We start from the raw sequence: 14352 nt of genomic DNA on the forward strand, positions 1-14352 counted from the left end.
ACAATTCTGTCTCTGAGCTCTTCAGGCAGTTCCTTTGACATCATGATTCTCATTTGCTCTGACATGCACTGTGAGCTGTAAGATCTTATATAGACAGGTGTGTGGCTTTTCTAATCAAGTCCAATCAGTATAATCAAACACAGCTGGACTCGAAGGCGTAGAACCATCTCAAGGAGGATCAGAAGAAATGGACAGCACCTGAGTTAAATATGAGTGTGACAGCAAAGGGTCTGAATACTTAGGACCATGTGATATTTCAGTTTTTCTTTTTTTATAAGTCTGCAAAAATGTCAACAATTCTGTGTTTTTCTGTCAATATGGGGTGCTGTGTGTACATTAATGAGGAAAAAAAATGAATTTAAATGATTTTATCAAATGGCTGCAATATAACAAAGAGTGAAAAATTTAAGGGGGTCTGAATACTTTCCGTCCCCACTGTATGTGAAGATTTCTGTCACCACTAAAACCAATGGATGAATAAAACCTATCACCAACAATCTCTCAATATTGTCACTGACAGTTTTGACAGTCCAGTGTAAAAGAATTTGACCCATTTAGGAGTAGCCTAAGAAGCAGGGGCGCCGCCTCCCCTTTCCATCACCACCACCTATTCATGCATCCGGCCCCTTTTCAGGATGCCAGGCGCATGAGTTACAGCGGCAGGGTTTTTTATTTTTTTGAAGCACCTGATTAGAGCCAGAGGCTCTAATAGGCTTCAAAATGGGGTGGGCTCCGGATGCAGAGCATTGCGCTCGGAGCCCACCCAGGTGTGTTAGAATAGCAAATGAACATTTGCTACTGTAAACACTGAATCGCCTCTATGTCAATCAGCAAGCGTGGGTGTGATAGGGGGGGTGGTTGGTAACGGGTGCACTGTTTGCCGCCACCCCAAAAAAAATTACCACCGCTGCTAAGAAGCAATAACAAGAATTTCTTGGTCAGAAGCCACTGAGAAAAGGGAAGGAAATGGTAGGTAGTGTGACAGTGTGTGTCTCGCTTAGTTGTTGAACAAGCTATTTTGTTCATTTTGAGTACTGCAGCCTTTAGAGAGAATAGAAGGATATTTATAGCCATCTACTGACTTTGCAGCTGCTCCCATTTCAACACATGGTAAAAGCTCTCTTTTGACCCACAAGCCTCGTTGGCTATCTGTTAACACAACATCAATTAATTAATTTGGACTCTTATTTTTTTTGGTCTGGTGCTCCTTCCATATATGCACGTCTTTTGCCTGGTAACCGGCTGGAGTACCCACAGTAGGGTAGCCTTGTCTGTTGTAAGCAGCTTAACCTAAGTCAGTGGGCTCTTCAAATGTTTCTTGCCCTCTCACTACCTTGTTTAAACTCATGTCAAAGTCTCAGCACCTCTTGGATGCCATATATAATTTGTTTTTGATTCAAGTCTATATACCCACAGGGCCTCTGTGAACAGAGGGGATTCCCTTCCTCTGAAAATAATCCATAATCCAATCAAAATAATTGGGAGCAGAAGAACTATGAAACCAGCATATCACATTAACTAGAAGTACATAGCTGCACATCAGTATAGAAATAATACAAGTGTAGGGATCTGCTGCCCTCTACTGTCAGCAGCTAGTATCACACTGTAATGTAGAATTGTTAGAGGTGCACTGAATGGAAATTTTGGTGCTAAAAATACAGGATGCACTTAGCTGAAAACCGAAAATTCCAGTTTTTAAAAAATATATGTATTTTTATATATAATTGTATTTTGTATTTGACTTTTTAATTAATATCATCAATTTTAAAATAATATGAATCAATAACTGTACATGTATACAATTCGGTATATCTATCTCTCTATCAAGGTCAAGATATCAAATTCCAAATGTCAATAAAATAAAAAAGCAGTGCAGCGCATAAACAAACAAAAGACGTAATAAATCTTAAATAGTAATAAGGAAGTCCATAAAATTCATATTCAGAAAAACACTATCAAGTGTCCAAAACAGTGATTCTATGGATGGTAAACAGGGTGATCGTGTGAAAACCTCCACCGGCAGTGAATCCTAGTCGCTCACCTCAGGACATGGACCCCTGAGTATATCAGTCAGGTCACATAGGCGGTCACTTCACAAGGGTATACAAGCTGGCCTGATAGATGCCAAGATCACTGGAGATGAGTACATACTGGTTGTATGAGATCCCTTGTATTCTGACCACAGGCTCCGGTATATTCATACATAGAATGTACAATATAGTGCTCTCTGTTTAATATATAGAAAGCATTTAATGTAAAAAAGGAATTGCACTTACAAGTATGGCACTGTACCTCAGTGCTATGGTAATAAGGCAAACAATAACAGTATTCCACGAGGATCAACGAGAGACGCGATTGACGTCACGTGGTTCTGTACGCGTTACGTCCCGGGGGCAAGACTTTAGCATCATTCCGCTGATCACCCTGTTTGCCATCCATAGAATCACCATTTTGGACACTTGATGGTGTTTTTCTGAATTTGAATTTTATGGACTTCCATATTACTATTTAAGATTTATTTCGTCTTTTGTTTGTTTATGCACTGCTTTTTTATTTTATTGACATTTGGGATTTGATATCTTGACCCTCAGTGTTCAGCTGCTGTATTATATATATATATATATATATATATATATATATATATATATATATATATATATATATATATATATATATATATATATATATTCTAGAGATACATTTTTAGATAAATGTTGTAGCATTTGTGTCGGAGACCTGACGACAAGATCAGCAGTGATGGGGAGATCCTCCAATAGTTGCCCAACCACCCTTGAATGCAGCTTCTCGCTGGCAAAAACCGTGGTGTGACACTGCAACTCAGTCAGCCTGTCTACTCTGCACAGATGTAGATAACCTACAGTATTCTAGTGAATTTGAACCCTAATCTAAAACTAGCTATAGCTGCATATAAACTTTATTGCAATAAACAGGTTCACCTACTAATGTATTGGAAGGTGAACACTACATACATACAGTAGCACAGACTTGGCTATCTGACACTGTGCATATGAGATGCTAACAAGAGGCTAGAGACTTGTCTGTCACTAGGATTAGACCAACAAGTTAATGGGCAGCTACAGTTAAACAACCAGAACATAGGAACAATTCCCTTCTTCAGTTACCTTCTCTTCTGGTCAGGATAAAACAAAGTATTGCAGTAATGCAGATTCTGTATGTGGGGTCTGAGGTTTCTCATCCACCTCTCAGACACAGGAAGTGATAATACAGAATTGTACATAATACTGTAATAGCAGCTACCGGTAGAGAGCAGCAAATTCATATTCCTTTTAACTACTTCAGCCCTGGAAGATTCCTGACCAGAGCATCTTTTACAATTTGGCACTGCGTCAATTTAAATGACAATTGCGCGGTCATGCAATACTGTACCCAAACGAAATTTTCCCCACAAATGGAGCTTTCTTTTGGTGATATTTGATCACCTCTGTGGTTTTTATTTTTTTGCGCTATAAACAACAAAAAAAAGTGTCAATTTTGAAAAAAAAACAAACAAATTTTTTTTTTTTTTTTGCTATAATAAATATCCCCAATTTTTTTTTTTTTTTTTAATAAATTTCTTCATGAGTTTAGGCCAATATATATTCTTCTACATATGTCTGGTAAAAAAAAAAAAAAAAAAAATCACAATAAGTGTGTATTGATTGGTTTGCGCAAAAGTTATAGTGTCTAAAAAATAGGGGAAAGATTTATGGCATTTTTATAATATTATTTATTTTTACTAGTAATGTCGGTGATCTGGATGTTTAGCGGTATTGCGACGGAAAAATCGGACTTTTTACACATTTTTGGGACCATTGACATTTATATACAGCGATCAGTACTATAAATATGCAGTGATTACTGTGTAAGGCTCAATGCACATCTATGCATGTTGCTTTTCAGCGTTTCTGCAGTGCTTTTTGCGGTGCTTGCCGCGTTTTTTGCCGCCATTTGCGTTTTGCTTTTTTTTTTTTTTTTTATGTAAAAAAAATAGAATTGCCGGCTAAAAAAAACGAGAGAAAAAACAGTGTGGGGTCCCCCCCCAGGCCCTTAGGTCTAGTATGGATTTGGAGGGGACCCCCATGCCAAAATTTTTTTTTAAATGGCGTGGGGGTCCCCCCAAAATCTATACCAGGCCCTTATCCGAGCATGCAGCCTGGCAGGTCAGGAAAGGGAGGAGACAAGCGAGCGCCCCCACCCAATCCTGAACCATACAAGGCCTCATGCCCTCAACATGGGGGGGATGGGTGCTTTGGGGCGGGGGGGGGCTCTGCACCCCTCACCCCAAAGCACCTTGCCCCCATGTTGATGGGGACAAGGGCTTCTTCCCAACAACCCTTGCCCGGTGGTTGTCGGGTCTGCGGGCGGGGGGGCTTATCGGAATCTGGATGCCCCCTTTAACAAGGGGGGCCCCCAGATCCTGCCCCCCCCATTCACTAAAAAAAGTAGTGTACTGTTAAAAAAAAATACAGTAGACAGTTTTTGACAAGTCCTCTTCCTTTTTTTTTAATTAAAAATCTTCTTCTCCACTTCTTCTTCTTCCTCCGGTCTTCCTCCATCTTCTCCTGCATCTTCATCCTCCGGTCTTCTCCTACTCCCCCCTGCTTCTTCTTCCACTCTTCTTCTGTCTCCTTTTTCCAGTGTTCTTCTTCCTCTGTCACCGCTCCCGCCAACGACCCTCCTCCGTTGCTGCGTCCCGCTGATCTGTCGGCGCCGATGTCCTGCATTTCTTAAATAACAATGGGGCGTGGCAATCAGATTACGTCACCTGGAGGCCACGACCCTTGCGACGTCATGGACCCAGCATGCCCCGGGCGGTGACATCACAAGGTGCGTGGCCTCCGGATGACGTAATCCGATTGCCACGCGCAATCGGTTGCGTTTTGGATGCGGGTCCATTGAATTCTATTACATGCAAAATGCTGCATTTTGCAGGAAAAACCCTTTCCAAAAATGCAGAGGCACAAAAATGCATTGATGTGAACATGTTCCATATGAACCCATGTTAAAAAAATTCCCTGCATTTCTGCAAAATGCATCAAAAAACATATTAGTGTGAATCGAGCCTAAATGTCACTAGTGGTGAAGGGGTTAACACTAGGGGGCGATCAAGGGGTTAAATGTGTGTTCTAACTGTATGGGGAAAGGACTGACTAGGGGAGGAGACATATCATTGTTCCTACTTACTAGGAACAAACAATATGTCTTCTCTCCCCTGACAGCACAGGGATTTGTAGATTTACACACACAAATCCCCATGCTGGCTCTCGTGCACACGATTGCACGTGGCCGACGGCGATCGTACCCGCCGGCCACGCGCATCGCGTCTCCCGCCGTGCACCGGCGCGCGTGCGCCCTCTTGTGGTCGCTAAAAGGAAGGAGGTACCCATACGGGATTTTGCCCAGGAGTGCCATTCTGCTCCAGTAAATCTACGTGAGCCAGTCGGGAAAAGGTTAACAATGTAGTACATGAGGACAGGGACAGGATGTACAGGATGTAAAGAGGATATAGGACATTGGTAGCAATGAGATGTACCAAAGCAATAAAGTTAAAAACCCTTCCATCCTTCCCCCACTCCCAAATTCTCCAAGATACACTACCACTATTTTTCTATCTACATGACATTCCTGAGAACACTGGGCACTAAGGGCCCCTTGACATGAATGCATGCATTTTAAACTTTATATATTTTCATGCACTGAGGAAAACTGTTTTAATGTGCATTGTGGTAAATGGACCTGTGGGGCTGTCATACTGATTCATGCTGATTTCATTGCTTGAAGGTATTCCCCAGACAAGTATATCCCTTACTGTAGATCACAAGTTCTGACTTTGCTGACTGTATTCTCTTCTCTTTTTTTGGGTCAGTGGCTCAAAACATTGAAACCATAGAAAACTAGCATTTTCAAAAGAGAGCTGTCAGGAACCAGACATGAGAACCGTCATTGCTCATATTTTTGAGGGTGCCTGTTCTGGTGCTGTTATCTGTATTCTTGCTTCTGTATTTAGTCACTGACTCTGACAACCATATCTATATCCTCTGTATTTAAAAAAAGGAAAAAAAAATATGCAGCAATAATAATTTACATAAGCAGACATTTGAGGTATGTATTGTTAGGCTTTAACTTCGCTTTGCAAGCCTTTTTAAAAAAAAAAAAAAAAAAAAAAATCAGCCAATGCAAGGTAATTTTTGAGACGGCCACCAGGGGTCCTGCTTACACAAAAGCAGACATATATCAAGGCCATTGATTCTTAAAAGTGAAACTATAGCCAAAAGTGTGTGTGTGTTTTTGCTGCCAAACACAGACGGCAGAAAAAAACTGACAGGGCTTATAACCCTCCCATACGCTATCCAAAATGAAAACCATTTTTTTTTTTTTTTACTTTAATTCTACTTTAACCACCTGCATGCTTGCGAGCCTGTATACCCCTTCATTACCACACCATTTTTGAGTTTTCAGCTCTACAAAATTTTGACTGAGAATTACTCATGCAATAGTTTACCAAATGAAAATGATATAATTTTGTGAGACAGATTTTTTTATTTTTTTTTTTTTGCTGATATTTTGAATCGAAGAAACATACTGTTATTGAGGTGATTAAGGTGCACTTTGCCTTTTTAAAGGTCAGCCTCTGCCAACCTCATACCTTCTTTACCTCTCAAGTTTTCCCAGGAGCACATATCAAGTACATAGTCATCTATGTAATGCAGCTAAAGTGCCATTCACACCTGGGAGTAGCAGAAATCCACCACAGGTCAAATAGGACCATCCAGGTTTCATTCAGTATGCCAACTGGCTCATGAGCAGCGTTTTTGGCTACATGTACACCGGCTTGCTGACCTGGTATGGTGGCCTATGTACTGACCAGATGGCATATTGAATGAAACCTGGATGGTCCTATGTGACCTGTGGTGGATCGTCTATTCACCAATATTGTGTACCTATACAGTGAAGCCCTTCATAGTTTGCTATCATAGGGATTCCCTGTATTTTACGCATCATGTCGCCTTTGGTCTCCTGTTACCTGGCCTGTCGTCACCCGGTCTAAATGCTATGTTTGTATTTTAGACTACCGCCTTATTTTACCGTTTATGCTGTTTTCCTGTCCCCTCCGAGTGTGCGCCTATGCCCGCCCCAGGTGTTGTGGTTGGTCTGACTGGTTGACATCCATTTGGTGTCTGGGCCCTGAAGAAGCCAGCTATTTTGGCAAAAAACGTCAACCGTCCAGACAATACCAGACCAATTCGGTTGAACATTGTATATCCTACTAACCACATACAATGTCTTATTTATGTGTACTGTTAAGTCCCCCCTCTTATCGGGTGAGGACTCTAGTTTTTTTAGTAATTTTAAAATTGTATAATTTTGTAACATTTTAAACATGTCTCTATTTTATGGCCATTACAGTCCACCTTTTTGTAGAGGTGTGTATGTGTGTGGGGTGTGTGTGTGTTTTTTTTTTTTTCATAGAATGGAGAAGGATTAGAACTCCTGTCAGGTTTTACAGCCATTGGAGATTGCATTATTTTCCTTATTTTAATAGTTTGGTCCCATTCCCATGCCAGGTGTAAGCGGAATTCTCTCTAACATTAACATGGATAGAGGTAAAAATGCTTTTATTCAAGTTAAGTAGGGGATGCTAGAACCTTTTGTCTGTAAGTTGTTTTTTTTTAATTATTTTTTTTTATTATTATTTTAAATATTGTGGTCTGTGTCTGTTTTTTTTTTTTTTCTGTGATTTTCCTCACTTCCTGTCTTGTAAATGGTTGACCCCAGTAGAAACAGTAATACCGTGTACACACGATCAGACTTTTCAGCTACAAAAGTCCGACAGCCCATCCGACGGACTTTTGACGGACTTTTGACGGACTTTTGGCGGACTTTCTAATGACCAGACTTGCCTACACACAATCACACCAAAGTCCGACGGATTCATACGTGATGACGTACACCGGACTAAAATAAGGAAGTTGATAGCCAGTAGCCAATAGCTGCCCTAGCGTCGGTTTTTGTCCGTCGGACTAGCATACAGACGAGCGGATTTCTGGGTCTGGCGGAGTTGCGACGTAAAGATTTGAAGTATGTTCCAAATCTAAAGTCCGTCAGATTTGTGACTGGAAAGGTCCGGTGAAGCCCACACACGATTGGATTGTTCGCCGGATTATGTCCGTCGGCGTCCGTCAGACCAGTCCGGTCGAAAAGTCCGACCTCGTGTACGCCCCATTAGGTGAAATCCCCCTAATGGAGCACCAGATAGAAGTAAAACCTGATTATATGTGTGTGTATGTATATGTGCAAAAAATTCGATTCACCAAAAACTAGCCCCAAACAATAGTGAATTCAAATAGCAGCGCTAAATCACTTTAACTCAATGAACTAGTGAAAATATTAAAAAATTGAAAAGTAATATTTCACAATCCAGTGCATCAAAACAATGTGAACTATATCCACAAAAATGTGAGCATAATCAATTAAGTGAATAAAGAATCTGTGCAAACTGAAAAAGTATATAATAAAAAGACTTTTAAATAAAACAAATATGAAAAAGTCCAAAGATATGTGATAAATCAATATCCAATAATAATACACAGAAGGGGGAAAATGGTGGCCTCCAATGGTTCACCTTTACACATCCAGAGTATTATAATGAGGCCTTCCACCCAGAACTAGGCTGTCTCCTGATTGCCACTCTACACACGACAGCAGCTTCAGAGCGCTGCGTACTACAAAGAGCTGTGTACAGTAGGATCTTCAAACTATATTCTACACTGGAATAGACTGCTGTAATGTACAGTAAGGATCTAGTGCAGGGTTGTCCACAGACATAGGAGAGCTGTCAGTCGTACTGTCAAGATCTGTCCAATGACCTTTCCTGCTGAGTGTTCTGCCGGTGATGCCCATGACTGTCATAAACACGAGGGCTTGTTCACACCAGATTCTTTCAGAGAGCACCTCATTATAATACTCTGGATGTGTAAAGGTGAACCATTGGAGGCCACTATTTTCCCCCTTCTGTGTGGGATAAAGCTTTAAAGCCTAACACGAGAGTGTGAGGCAAGAGGAGCTGGTGAGTTTATTTACCTAAGGGGAGTGGATTCACAGTCACGGGTGCGGTGGAAGATTGATTGAGTGAAGATCTACACTGTATCACGTCACGGATTAATATTATTGGATATTGATTTATCACATATCTTTGGACTTTTTCATATTTGTTTTATTTAAAAGCCTTTTTATTATATACTTTTTCAGTTTGCACAGATTCTTTATTCACTTAATTGATTATGCTCACATTTTTGTGGATATAGTTCACATTGTTTTGATGCACTGGATTGTGAAATATTATTTTTAAATTTTTTTAATATTTTCACTAGTTCATTGAGTTAAATTGATTTAGCGCTGCTATTTGAATTCACTATTGTTTGGGGCTAGTTTTTGGTGAATCGAACTTTTTGCACATATAGTTATACACACTGTAAGTGGCAGCTCAGTATCAGGCTTTATTTCCATTAGCACAGCGCTTGGAATATAGGAGGGGGCGGATTTCCTATACACCATAACTCTGACATAAAATAGAGAGATAGAGATATATATATCTCTATCTCTCTATCTATATCTTAACTTTTACCCACTCCATCCAAAACTTTAAAAAGTTTTGAGCATAGATTTACTTTTTAGGACAATGGGATTCCATAATTCACAATTGCTATAAGACTGCAAAAAGTACAACCTATAATATGGTAAAATAACTGGTACCATAGCATTTTAATCAATAGGAATCATCACCTCCCTTAGTAGCCAATATTTCCCTCAGCTTTAGAGTAGACCTGGTTGCTATCATTCTCCTGCCACAATCTGAATGATAACTTTGTACAGGTTATTTCCAAGTGAGGTGGTGATAGACAGAGCGGCAGGGGTAGCTCTCACTGCTGGGCTGAAGGGGAGCTATAATTAGTTGTAATTTGATTAATGTATCTTTGGCAAGCTGTCACTATTTCAGATGTGGGTTGGTGTATTCTTTTAACTGCTGTGTTTTTTTTTTTTTTTTTTTTTTTTTTTGTATAAAGCTTTCTTAAATCTGTCGTCAAGCTTCAGTTATGGAAGTGTTTCTGGAACATTATTTTTTTTTTTTTTTTTGTCTTGCGGAGCAGAAAAAAGAGAATTTTTCACGGCACACCTGAAAAGATTTGCAATGCATCCTCACCAGTGCCCATCAATGCAGCCTGATCACTGGGGCAGGGCAAATGGTTGGGGGGGGGGGGGGGGATGGGATGTGGGAGTCCGCTAGGGGTAGTCAGGGTCTCACACCTGGCAACTCAGGGGGGGTTGTTGCTCCTGGTGCTGGGGTAACGTTGCTGCCAGCGCCCAGCCCTGCAGTCCGAGTCAGTCACATGTCCTGACTCCCTTGCCTCCAAGACTCCGGTCTCCAGGAGTTGTAGTTTCCTCTGCGTTTGAGCGTGGACTACAACTCCCAGAATGCAACAGCGGCCTTGACCCCGGCCTGACTGTTACAGTGACGGCTCCCCGGGGCACACCATTTGAGAAACACTGAGTTTTTGAATGGTATGACTTTAAAGTCTTTCACTCTGGGAAGCTGACTTTTGCCTGCTTACAACTTTTCAATGTCCATCTCTGTTTTAATGATTGTATACATCTGGTCCATTTGCCTTTAGTCCCTGCGTGGGCAATTCACAGAAAAAAAGATATATTAGTGATTTGTAAACCCTCAACTTGTAAAACAGCCCATTCAGTTTAAAACCAAAATGAAAGGCACAACATAATTACCCCCCCAAAAAAACCCTGCCCCCTTCTTTTTAGTGATCATATAATCTCTGTTCTCAGGTACATAAAGAGTGCAGAGAGCTGGGGGAGAAGCAGTAGTACACTGGTCTTTCCAGTGAATGGCTGTGTAGGAGGGAGTGTCTGGATAAGTCTGATCATTGGTGGAGAGCTGACCACGCTGTGCTCTAATGCCTAGTAAAGCTTTTGATAAGAAAGCAGAGGGACTGGCAGGAGTACCTGGTATTTGGCACAAAGGAAGCAATACAAAGAGAACAGGATACTTTTTTTTTTTTTTTCTCATACAAGTACACGGTACAGCAGGCACATATCAGGGATGTAAAATATTGTCTGTACATATTCTTTAAATCGACATTTTGGCTACATTTAATGGAGGGAATTTACTAAAACTGAAGCAGACAGGATCTGGAGCAGCTGTACATAGTAACCAATCAACTTCTAACTTCAACTTGTTAAAGGGGTTGTAAACCCTCTGTTTAAAAAAAACAAAAAAAAAAACCATGTCATACTTTGCCTCCTCTGTGCAGTTTGTTTTGCACAGAATGGCCACGATCCTCGACTTCTGGGGTCACCCAGTGGCTCCCAAGTCCTGCATCTGTGTACATTCACACAGTATGCAGGACTCGGCCCCGCCTTAGGATGCATTAAGGTGAAAAAACACAAGGGTTTACAACCCCTTTAAGCTTTGAAAATGAAAGCTGGAAGCTGTTTGCCAAAGATGCTCCAGATTCTGTCTGCTCCAATCTTGGTAAATTCCTCTCATTGTGTGTTCTCAATTGTGAAATGTTAATCCTGTTGCTGGTTTTCCTTCTTAGAGATATTATGTGAATGACTCTTTCACAAGTGACGATGGCCCCATTTTCATGATGATTGGAGGTGAAGGAACTGCCAATCCAGCTTGGATGACTCAAGGGACATGGATGACGTATGCTGAGAAAATGCGAGCCCTTTGTTTTCTGCTGGAGCACAGATTTTATGGAAAAAGTCACCCAACAGAGTAAGAATATGGGCATTGCACACAATGCAAATTGTGTTTACATGGAGAAAACCTGTCATAACCTTTTTATAATTAGAGAATCAGACAGAAAATGCTGCCTTGGTACTGCCATCCTGCTTCTCTATATCCCTGAGTGCCGGTTCACACGGGGGCGACTTGTCAGGCGACCTAGTCGCCTGACAAGTCGCCTCCCGTTCTGTACAATGGAACCGTTCTAATTGGAGCGACGCAAGTCGCTCCGACTTAGAAAAAGGTTCCTGTACTTCTTTTGGGGCGACTTGAGGCGACTTGCATAGACTTCTATATAGAAGTTGTTTTGCAAGTCGCCGCCCCTGTCGTGTGCAGGTCGCCTCGGTGAGGCGACCTGCAAGTCGTGCCACCCCTAGTGTGAACCGAGCCTGACTGTAGATGGGGTCTGCCTGTCATTCACATGATGGGTATTAACAAATGTATCTATATAACAGTGACAGCACAGTAACCTTGCAATGCTTTTACCTGTTGGATTGTCAACATCCCTCTTCCTCCCAGTGCTAGACAGATAGTCATACCTCCCAACTTTTTGAGATGGGAATGAGGGACACCTATCGGCAAAAGCATGCAGGCATAGGACACACCCCTTGCAACGCCCCCTTAAAGTAGAATTGTACAAAAAAACAAGATTGGTTAAACCCACAAGTGCTTTTTTACCACTACTATTCCTTTATATTGGCTTTTGGAATTTACAGATGCAGCAATTTAGAAATTGGATGAAAGGTTTAGTGATGGAAAACACTTTTTGATAGAAAGTGTATTTCATATACATCTATATAGATCAGACCAAAATGAGGAAGATTGAGGGACATTGCTCCAAATCAGGGACAGTTAGGATCTATACTGGTAGTGCCATCATCCCATGTACACAGGCATGTATAAGGCAGGAGCCACATAAGAGAGAGGTAACTAGCCACTAACCTTGTTAGGCAAAGATCACGTACAGTAGCACTTGTCAGCACTTGTATTGGAAAAGCGTCAACATATGGTATGTGAGTACAAGGCAAACTAATATAGTGTTTCCTTTTGTTTTAGGGGTGGCATTTTGGGGATTTTTAAATTTTTTTTTGTGGGCTTTATTTTTTATGTTTTTAATTTTTGGAAGCAAGAAATCAGTGATCACTGCTGTCTGATAGGTCATGTCCCGAACAGCTGCATAGTAACCACAGGAGATTGTTCGCTCAGAACAGGCACCATTCAAAGAATGCCTTGCATTTTTATTTATTTTTAGTCATGTAGTACCCTCTACCAATAGGTAAGTGCTAGTAATAGATTTTTTTCTAGGAGACTGTCAGCACAGGCAAATTTAGGTAGGCCTATGCTGCAAGATAGGCCTGTCTGTTTTAATCTGGGAGTGGTCAGAGTAGCAGTGGGTGTGACCACCTGTGCTCTGGTTCTGAGGCACCTCCCCTGCTTCCAGGAAGAATGTTCTGGAAGAGGGACAGGACCTGGAACTGGAGTGGCAGGCAGCTCATGTGGGAGCCCTGACCAATCCCCAACTGGTATTGGCAGGGGGTGGGCATCCTATATAAGCCGAGGTAACATGCCACTGGGGGGAGATTTTGGCTGAGTGAAGTGGAGGATGGAATACTAGGCAGCAGCAGGAGGGCACCCCCATCTGGGGGGTGGGTGCGTGCGCCGTTTACAGGAGGAGGCCCAGGTAGAGCTGTGAGGGAACTTTGTCTCTACACGGTCATTGGCATTGTCTTTATCATCACACGGTGGCTGATAAAGAACTCCTGGAGCAGAGGGGCAGGTGAGGCTGTCGGAACGTATGGTCCAGTCAAGTTCTCCATCAAGGACTCAGGGTAGTGAAAGGTTGGTGAGTGTTACCACAGTGGAGGGCTGGATGTGCCAGGAAGTCTGGGAGGAAACTTTGCTTCTACATGGTCATTAGCTAGGTCTTCATCATTTACACGGTAAATGATGGGGAGTCCTGGATCAGAGGAAGAGACTGTGGGATCTGTGTCAAATCAATGTGGCCTGAGGGCGCAATATTTGCAAGCTGGTCTGGCTGGGAACAGTAGTCCACCATTCAAAGAAATGTTTCTAAACTACTAGGCCCCTGGGGAGAGATGCTGCAGGCCTCAGGCTTAATAGCAGAGAAGCAACCAGAGCCTGCTTGGGGACTTATTCTGAGTGGGTCCTTCTTGCTCAATAGAAGATGATGTGACATTACTTCAGTTCAGGATAAGTCTGTGCAGGAGGGGAACTACAGGAGAAGCTTTGTGCAGGAGGAAAGAAGTTTCTGGGAACATCATTTCTACACAGTCAGGAGTGATGTCCTCATTTTCTACACGGTATTGAATTAGGAATTCTTGGAAGCAAATAGTCTGTGTGAGTTGAGCAGAGAAAGAGCAACAGTCTGCATGGAGATGCAGGAGGAGAAACATAACAGTTACACATCATATCTTCTGGCTCTAAATATGTGTTAGTGTGTAATCTTTAAAATATGATGGAAATTGAAACATCCTATGGGCAACCCATATATCCTTTTCCCCAACCAA

General features: G+C 41.7%; 1 protein-coding gene across 1 annotated transcript in view; it reads left to right on the forward strand.

Moving 5' to 3' along the window:
- The window catches only part of LOC141139627 (putative serine protease K12H4.7), a 111153-nt gene that overhangs the window by 4641 nt on the left and 92160 nt on the right, over positions 1-14352 (forward strand). The window contains exon 2 of the mRNA XM_073625940.1: positions 11634-11815. Within this exon, the coding sequence (XP_073482041.1) occupies positions 11634-11815 (182 nt within the window). The remainder of the gene's footprint in view (positions 1-11633; positions 11816-14352) is intronic.

The sequence above is a fragment of the Aquarana catesbeiana genome, linkage group LG04 (genome assembly GCF_042186555.1).
Source record: "Aquarana catesbeiana isolate 2022-GZ linkage group LG04, ASM4218655v1, whole genome shotgun sequence".
NCBI lineage: Eukaryota > Metazoa > Chordata > Amphibia > Anura > Ranidae > Aquarana > Aquarana catesbeiana.